Below are 10,148 nucleotides of genomic sequence, written 5' to 3' on the forward strand. Positions count from 1 at the left end.
AGGTGACTGATTGATCAGAGTGCATGCCAATACCAATGGGTTTTTAAAAATCCTTAAGACCCAGTGAGCTATTTCCTGAAGATGTGTTGTAATAACATTTATTTCTGTTTTAGATTGTCATGTGGGATATTTCTGCGCATGCAGATCGCATAGAAAACATCAAGACAGGCGGTAGTAGAAGTAAAAAAGCCACGCTCAAGGTTAGCTTTTTATGACCTTTCATTTGCAAGTTTCTTCAATCCAGGGGTTTATCAAAAAGTACATAACAGAACTGCCAAGCTACACAAAGAGTCGAGATGGGGGGGGAGGTATTATTTCCCACACCTTCACATCTGTTTGTGGACTTTTTCTGAATTTCTTTTATGGAGGCCTGTGATTAAAAAAGCATTAAAACAAGTCGCTTGACCTACCTGAGGATGTTAAGTTATTTTTTGTTGTTCTTAAATAAAATAAAGGGCCCAAGTGACTTGCCTGAAGGGATGTCATGGAAGGACGATGTGTGTAGGCTCTGGACTGCAGTCCTGTGAGTTGGGACATGTCTTCTCACCTCAGCAGCCATCAGTTTTCTCCCGTGTAGAATGAAGGGGTTACAATCCTTTCTGATAATCACATCCTATGATTTTGTGAAGTTGTGGTTGCTGCCAAGAGGATTGAGGAAAGACTCCTCAGCTCCTGACGCAGTACTCATCCACCATATTGCACACCTCTGGCCCTACTTCTTCAACCTCAACACCGACTGGCCTTCACCAAGACATTGTGGGTGGGCCCTCTATGCATGCACGAAACACTCCTTTAAAAATAGGATCTCACTGATACTTTAGGGAGTAGGTCAGTCATTCTTGCTAAGTTTAGAGATGAAACCTTAGACTAAACTGAAGGGAAAATACATAATCTTATTACCTAACTACATTTTGCATTGAAACACTAGTTTCAATGTTTTTCTTTGACCTACGTATTTCTCCAAGTTATTAATTCTAACTGGAATAATGAGTAAAGTGTGAATTCACTCATTTTCACATTTTTCCAGCCTATGTTTCTCCTTGAACCAGACAGTAATAAAGAAGCAACATATATCAGACATTGTGCGGTCTCCTCAATAGAAAGTGGTCATAAGAAAGTAATTACAGATATACATTGGCTGTCTGACACATTTGAGGTGAGTCTTGATGGTCTCATAATTTTCTCCTGCTGGATTGTACATTTCAGAAGATTTTATTCACAGAGCATGTTTCAAGTCAACAGTTCATTTACATTTAAATCATAAAATGTTTCCCGAGAATAAGGCCAATGTTTCAACTTCAATGGCTTATAAACCACTAAAAAATGTAGGTGGTGTCAACAATGATAAAATACAATAGTGGAGAAGATAAGACTTTGATATGTAAAAATAGAGTACAAATATTTTACACTGTCAGTGTTTGTGGATTTAAAATCTATGATTTCAGCAAATTGGAGCAGGCAACTCTGAAGATCTGTGACATACAGTAATGTGTTATTTTGCCAACACAATTTTGAACTGACTGCACCGTGAGTCTGGTAGGTGAAAAACTAATCATGCAGTGAATGAGTCCAGCTGAGTGCCCAGCATCTGCAATGTAGTTTGGCTTTGTAGTTCTGTACCTGACTCACTAAGTCTGGTGTTAGTGAACTTAGAAACTGGTAAGCTCCCCAAATGTTTTCCTACAAGCACACTAAGGGTCCACTGTGTACTTTGAGAATACTAAAGAATATTATGACAAAGTAGAGTTGTAAAGGGTAATTAGCTCTTCAACATACTCAAATGGATTATCCCAAAGCAACAATACTTTTAAAAGTTATAATGAACCAAAACAAATAGCCCAGACAGTTTCTATTACCTCTAAGAGTCTAACATGGGGTAAGGGAAGGAACTCTCTGTTCCAACTTCATCTCAGCTCACACAGCACACACAAATTAATTCAGATGATTATAAATTTAAAGAAAAATAACAAATACAAGAAAAATATAATAAAGATCAAAATAGAATACCATAGAATGCTATATTTCTGGGTTGGAGATAGTTTTCTAAGCTAATTAATGTTGAAAGAAATTCAAAACATACACATGTAAATTTCTAAGCTAACAAAGAGCAAACAACAAAATGGAGAAAAATATTGGCCTAAAATATGGTAAATACAAAATTTCCAGTAAATAAAACATATGCTAGAAAACAATGAGTAGATAAACATGAAAATCATTCACGTTTCTAATATCAAAGAAATTAATAACAAAGCAACAGTAATATACTATTTTGGACCATTTAATTTTTAAATAAAAATTTAATAAGTAATAATGCCCTGTGTTAGAAAGGATGCAGTGGTGAAACCAGTAAACTCTAACACTGCTGGTTCCAACATAAAACTTCTGGAATACAATTAGGATGGTTCTTAAATCATCCAAATTTTCGACTTTAAACAGTAATTCAAATTTTGGGAATTCATAGTAAGAAATAATCAATTTGTGCCACAAGAAACAACATTACATGCACATCTTAATAAATTATATCAAAGTGATTCATGAAAAAATACTGGAAAAGAATACAGGTAGAATTATATTTGATATTAAACCTATTTTTCAGATTTCTATAATATTACGTTGTTGTTGTTGTTTAAATCATTAAAACGTGAAAGTTCAGAGCAAGCACACTTCTGGGGTCTTGCACTTCATACAGCAGAGAAGACTCAGTAGAGGGAGAGGCAACATGGACTCTGGATTGCTTATCAGATGAGTAGAAGTTGGCAGCATTTGGGAACCAAAGAGCATTTGGGCTCCTGTGGCCTCCACCAGATTTCCAGGGCCTTAGTTCCTGGGACACCTACCGGCCTTAGCAGTGCAGCACCTGTATCCCTCCTCCCACCCACTACTTTCACTGTTTATTTGCTGCTGGAACCCCTACCTTTGATTACTATCTTGCTCATCAGTCCTACCAGGAAGGTAGGGAATTAGGGAGTCATGTTTCCCTACTGATTCAAGAGTGGCATCTTCATAGATTGCCACAAAACCTTTCACCTTGTTTCAAAGTGAACTAGTTGGAACTTGGGACCTTCTAGGACCCTAAGGAGCGAACCATTTACTCTCCTTGGACTCTTGCCTGTGCTAGGTGACTCTTGGTATCTAAAGTAACACTAAATGTCTTCTCTACTAACCTTATCTGCTTAATAATCTCATAAAAACTCCTATGTTCTATTCCACCATTAATAGTAAAAAACAAAAGAGTCTGCGTTTCTAATTCTAATGGATAATGAAATTGTGATACACCATCAATAATTATAAAACTGTTAAAATGACTTATGAGTACACAGGTTTAGGTGTTCAAATAACATCAACTGAAAAATCTTATAAGGATAGAAATTTTTACACATGCTAGTTTAAACTACGTAAAAACATTTCTGTGAAAAAAGACTGGAAAAATACCTTGAAGAATTCTACTTTATGTTAAAACTTATTCTTCAATTTCCGTGTTATTGTTATATTCTTTTAATAAAAATTAAAATAAAGAAAAAATATTAAAAGAGTAAAGCACTATGAGAAAAGTCATTACGTCCTAAGTACAAAGAACTTACTTCTTGTGTCTTTATAAAAAACACAGATTAACAGATTGGGGGCTGTCTTTGAGAATCGAAATGGAATATGCTGTCAACTTGTCACGTGTTCAGCTGATTGGTATGTCTTTGTTAGTGTTCTTGGGTCAATTTCAAAGTCTGAGTGGGTGGGGAAGAAGGTTTCCCCACCTTCTGCCAAGCAATACTCTGGACACCAGCTGGGTGTCTCACAACTCCACTTAATTCTGACACTATCTACCAGGATTCACAGGTTAAGGTTCAGTCCTACAGGACTGCTCTCTGGAACTCCTCCCCCTACCACTACCCACTCCCCTGCCAGCCACCTCAGACACCAGTCACAAACCCAGGTCATTAGCTGTACTTCTGACTGACTGGCTGTAGATTGGAGGTTCCGAAGATTCCTCCTCAGGTTGGATTAACTTGCTAGAGTGGCTCATAGAACTCAGAGAAACATTTTACTTACTAGATTACTGGTTTATTATAAAAGGATGTAATTTAGAAACAGCCAGATGGAAGAGATGCAGGGGACAAGGTAAGGGGAAAGGGTGAGGAGCCTCCAAGAATCTCCACTTGTTCACCATCCAGGAAGCTCTCTGAACCTTGTCCTTCTGGGGTTTTAGGGGACTTTATTTCACAGGTACAATTGATTAAATCTTTGGTCATTGGTGACTGAAACCAATCTCCAGCACCTCTCCCCCTGCTGGAGGTCAGGGGTTGGAGATGAAAATTCCAACTCTCTAATTGCAGGGTTGGCTCAATTGGCAACCCACCCCCATCCTTAGATGCTTTCCAAAAGTTGCCCCATTAACATAACAGAAGGCATCTTTGGGGCTCTCTACATCTAGGAAATTCCAAAGGTTTTAGAAGCTCTCTTCTAGAATCCTGGAGGAAGAACAGATTTATATAACTTGTAATTCACAACATCACAGTCTTATTTTAAACACTACCTAAGTGTTTTCATACAATATATTCTTTTTTCTTAGATCCTTCTAAAATCATTATCTTCTGTTCCTTAAATAATCTTTATTGTAACAATTAAACCTGATATTAACAATAGGGCAGAATATTATAGACTGTTGCTGGTTGAAAAAATATTTTTATGATGCAAATATGTTGTAAAAAGAATACATATGCGTGTACACACCCACACACACACAACTATATCCTATACTATAGGTAATAAGTAATAAAGTTGTTGAATCAAAGAAAGAGCTGACTAAGGCCTTAGAAACAGCTGGAGGGATCTGGGTAGCAGGAATGAATGGCCAGCCCCTCCCATCTGAATGAATCAATTCCAACCTGACTTCCGTTAAATCACAAAATCACCCCCTTTGGCCAAGGAGGGAATGGCAAGACACCTTGAGTGACAGTTCCAACCTGACTGTGTGGAATAGGGAACAGTTCCCAAAAAACCAAAACTATTAGAGTGCTCTAACTAAAAAATGAAAGAGCTCGAGGTTAAGGGTGACAAGAAACCAAAGGGCCACCAATAGGTCCATATGGAATATTATAAACAATTAAAATTGTAATGATTCATGGAGCAATATTTATAGTATGATGTTGATTATAAACAACAGAATGCAAAGCTCTACTCTTCTTTAATAGCCTTGGAAAACATTCAGAAACACTGAACAAATGTAAAATTTTATATGTGTTTTATTTGAGACACAGGTCCTTGACTGTTGGTTATAATGATGGCCCTTGAATTTAGAAATATTCTAGAACATTCTGGAAATAATAATTCCTTCAAAAGTTGTTACAGTTAAAAAAAAAAAAAAAGCTTATGCATTTAGAAAAGCTAACTTTTAGTTATTTGGAAAACTTACCAGTTCTAAACTTTATAACTCAGCCATGCCAAGGTTCTTATAATACAGAATAAGTTAAAATAAGTATCTATTGATAAAGAATATGTGACTGACCAGTGAATATTACTCAGCCATTAAAAAAAGAATGAAATCTTGCCATTTACGTCAACATGGATGGATCTAGAAGGTATGATGCTAAGTGAAATAAGTCAGTCAGAGAAAGGTAAATGCCATGCAATTTCACTCACATGTGGAATTTAAGAAACCAACCAACCAACAAACAAGAAAGAGACAAACAAAAAACACTCTTAAGTATAGAGAACAAACTGGTGGTTACCAGAAGGGAGGTAGATGAGGGAGATGAATGAATTAGGTGAAGAGGATTAAGAGTATACTCATCATGATAAGCACTGAGAATGTATAGAATTGTGAATCACTATTTGAATACCTGAAACTAATATAACACTACATGCTAATTATACTGGAATTAACCAATCAATTTTTAAAACTCCCCAAAAGAATATGTCACATTCTTTTTATTAATTTATTAATAAAAGTATTGATTATTATTAACAGAATTTATTAATTCATATTAATTTATTGGTTAATAAATGATTAATTTATGCAGAAAGTTCAACTGAGGTTCTCTGTATTTAGCAAAATCTTTTTTTTTTTTTCAAAAAAATTTAGAAGATTTTAATTATTTGAGAGAGAGAGAGAGAACACAAGCAGGGGGAGAGGCAGAGGGAGGGGGAGAAGCAGGCTCTCTCCTGAGCAGGGATCCTGATGTGGGGCTCTATCCCACAACCCCAGGATCATGACCTGAGCCAAAGGCAGATGGCTCAACCAACTGAGCTACCCAGGGACCCCTAGCAAAATCATTTCACGAATAATGCAAATTAATGCTATAAATGAGATTCAAGAAGATCTTTCTAATTTGGAAGAATAGTTTAAAATCAACTATAATTAGAGTTTAAAACGGCTCTTTTTGTGTCATTTGTGATGTTTTCCTCAAGGATTTATATTTTGACAACATAAAAATGATTAATTTTTTCAACAATTCATTATTAAGATGAATAAATGACTAATATTTCTTTAGTCACATAAATGAAAAGTTTTGTTAGTCTTACTTGAGCTACAATCTGTTTATCTACATACTTTAACTTACAGATCTAAATTCTTTAATGACATCTTAAGTTTATTAATCAGGTTACTCATAACCTTAGTGATAGAAATAATGGCACTAATATGGCATATCTTTGCCATCCTCATTGTATGTTTTCACATAATTAATACAAAGTCACTTATACTAAAATACTATACAAGTATCATTATAAATGTGTTACCAAGTTTATTACACTTAAAATTATACTCTATAGATGTGTGGAGCTTTATAAAGAATTTTCATATACATTATCTCATTTGATTTTTTCAACCCGTAAGGAAGGAGAAATAAGAGGAGAAATAACCTTTATTGGCTGCTTAATGTGGGCAAAGCACATTAAATCCAACATTGCCTGTGTATGTATTGTTTTCCCAGTGAATATACATGTATTTATGTTATACATATTATATATTTATATTATATATTATATTTTCATTATATATTTATATATTTATAATATATGTTATATGTAGTTATATACCATGTCTCTTAAATATGACACCAAGAACACAAACAATAAAAGAAAAAAGTTGAAATTCATCAGAATTTTTGTGCTTCAAAAGGCACAAGCAAAAAATTAAAAAGTCCATGGTATGGAAGAAAGTATTTGCAAACCATATATCTGATTTAAAATTTCTATCCAGGGGTTCCTGGGTGCAGTCATTAAGTGTCTGCTTTCGGCTCAGGTCAGGATCCCAGGGTCCTGGGATTGAGCCCCGCATCAGGCTCCCTGCTCAGCAGGAAGTTGTGTCTCCCTTCTCCACTCCCCCTGCTTGTGTTCCCTCTCTCACTATGTCCCTTTCTGTCAAATAAATAAATAAAATCTTAAGGAAAAAATTTTTATCCAGAATATACAAAACTCTTACAACTCAACAATTAAAAAGACAACCCAATATAAAAAAGGAGCAGAGATTATCAATAGACATTTCCCCCCCAAAAAATACACAAATGGCCAAAAAGCACATGGAAAGATGTTCAACATCAGCTATGAGGGAAATGCAAATCAAAACCACAATGAGGGCACCTGGGTGGCTCAGTGGGTTAAACCCTCTGCCTTCAGCTCAGGTCATGATCCCAGGGTCCTGGGATCAAGCACTGCATCAAGCACTCCCTGCCTTGCAGAGAGCCTGCTTCCCCACCTCTCTCTCTGCCTACGTCTCTGCCTACTTGTGATCCCTGTCAAATAAATAAATACAGTTTTAAAAAAACAAAACAAAACAAAAACCAACCACAATGAGACCTAAAATAGCCAAATCAGCAATCTTGACAAAGAGCAACAAAGTTGGAGGACTCCCACTTCCTGATCTCTAAACTTTTTACAAAGTTACAGCTAGAGACAGAGGTACTCACACTGGCATGAGAATAAACATAGAAATCATAGAGTTCAGAAATAAACCCATATGTCTATGGATGACTGATTTTTCAACAAGGGTATGAAGACAATTTAATGAAGAAAAACTAGCAACAAATGGTGCTGGGAGATCTAGATATCTGCAAGCAAAAGAATGGAGTTGGAACTTTACCTCACCGTATACACAAAAATTAACTGAAAATGGCATAAAGACCTAAATGTAAGATCTAAAACTATGCAACTTTAAGGCAAAAACATAAAACTATGCAACTTTTAGATAAAAACATAAACAAAAGCATAAATGTTCATGATCTTGGATTACATAGTGATTTCCTACATATTACATCCAAAGCACAAGCAAATGCAAATCTCAATCAATTTTGATGAGGCACCACTTACCCCACTAGAATGGCTATGATAAAAAAAGACAAAAAGTAGCAAGCGTTAGCAGGGATGTGGAGAAATTGGAGTCCTCACACATTGCTGATGGGAACGCAAAAATGACATAGCTGCTTTGGAAAACAATCTAGCAGTTCCTCAAAAGATCAAACACAGAAATTACCATATAACCCAGCAATTACACTCCTCAACATATACCCAAGAGAAACGAAACCAGGCATCCACACAAAACTTACGCACCAATGTTCATACCAGCATTATTCCTAATAGTCCATCAACTGACAAATGGATAGACAATGAAATATTATGTGGCAATACAACGAAATGATATACTGACATATACTACCACATAGATGAACTCTGAAAATATGCTAACTGAAAGAAGCCAGTAACCAAAAGTCACATATTGTCTGATTCCATCTATATGAATTGTTCAGAATAGACAAATCTCTACAGACAGGAAGTAGATTAGTGTCTAGGGCTGGGGGGCAGTGAGGAGTGACTGCCAATCTGTACAAGGTTTCATGTTGGGGTGATAAAAATCTAAAATTAACTGTGGTGATGGTTGCAAAGCTCTGTGACTATATCAAAAATCATTGAATTGTGTACTTTCAGTGGTGAATTTTGTGCTATTGAGTTATATCTCAATAAAGTTGTTAAAAAGACGATGCTTTTAAAAGTGCTTTAAAAAAATGTGAAGAAAGATACTAAGGGAGCGCCTGGATGGCTCAGTGGATTAAGCCGCTGCCTTCGGCTCAGGTCATGATCTCAGGGTCCTGGGATCTAGCCCCACATCAAGCTTTCTGCTCAGCTGGGAGCCTGCTTCCCCCTTTCTTTCTGCCTGACTCTGCCTGCTTGTGATCTCTCTCTCTATCAAATAAATAAATAAAATCTTTAAAAAAAAAAAAGATACTAAAAAAAAGTTGGTGTTAATATCCAAACTCAGATCTCATATATGATAATATCAGTGTCAGTACCAGCAAAGTCATCAAATAACCCTATAAAATGTTTAATTCTCTAAAATATAAAATGCAAAACAGTCCCATGTCATAAAAATCTTAGTTTCAGAGATACTAATATACAGCAGTGATCACATTGCTAATGTGTGGAAGCAGCAAATTATGGTAGTTCTAAGGCTACATCTTTTACTTGTACTCAACAGTTTAGTTGAGTCTCATAAATATTTATTGAGTATATTTTTGAGAATTTATTATACTAAAATATTTTACAAAGTTGTGTTTATAAGTACGTATGTGAATTTTTTTAAAGCACAGTATGTTTCTGGGATATCAGACCACAGAAATCTTTAACTCCACAACCAATAGACAAAAAGAAAGAAGAACATATTGAAATTCCTTTGGATGTACCATCTACTTTTTTGCATCTCGATCTCTCCTGGAAACCTCTCACTAAGGTAAGTAACATGCAATCTAGTCCATTCTATTTACTTGCGTATACTCTGTAATATATATGCATATACATACATGTATATACACACTCTAGAAAGCTCAAGTTAACAAAGGACTTCATCATTTAACCAATAAATTCATTCACTGAGAATTATTGTGATGCTTGCCTAGGTCAAGCCAGAAATCACAATTTTTGTGACCTCAAGATTGATATTTGTTCATGTATAAGCATTCCCCAACATACTGATGGTTTATATAATTATTATATAATTATATATAATATATAATATACATTAATATATCATAATTATATATTATTTATATAAATAATTATATATTATATATAAATAATAATTATATTATAATTATTATTTATAATTATGTATTATTTATATAATAAATAGTTATATATTATTTATATATGATTATATATTATTT

At 35.0% G+C, this 10,148-nt stretch overlaps 1 protein-coding gene across 1 annotated transcript in view; it reads left to right on the forward strand.

The window, feature by feature from the left end:
* Nucleotides 1-10,148, forward strand: part of DNAI3 (dynein axonemal intermediate chain 3) — a 69,577-nt gene that overhangs the window by 30,376 nt on the left and 29,053 nt on the right. The window contains exons 12-15 of the mRNA XM_059376978.1: nt 114-200; nt 1,028-1,156; nt 3,608-3,681; nt 9,571-9,715. Coding sequence (XP_059232961.1) covers nt 114-200; nt 1,028-1,156; nt 3,608-3,681; nt 9,571-9,715 — 435 coding nt within the window. The remainder of the gene's footprint in view (nt 1-113; nt 201-1,027; nt 1,157-3,607; nt 3,682-9,570; nt 9,716-10,148) is intronic.

The sequence above is a fragment of the Mustela nigripes genome, chromosome 14 (genome assembly GCF_022355385.1).
Source record: "Mustela nigripes isolate SB6536 chromosome 14, MUSNIG.SB6536, whole genome shotgun sequence".
Taxonomy (NCBI): Eukaryota; Metazoa; Chordata; class Mammalia; order Carnivora; family Mustelidae; genus Mustela; species Mustela nigripes.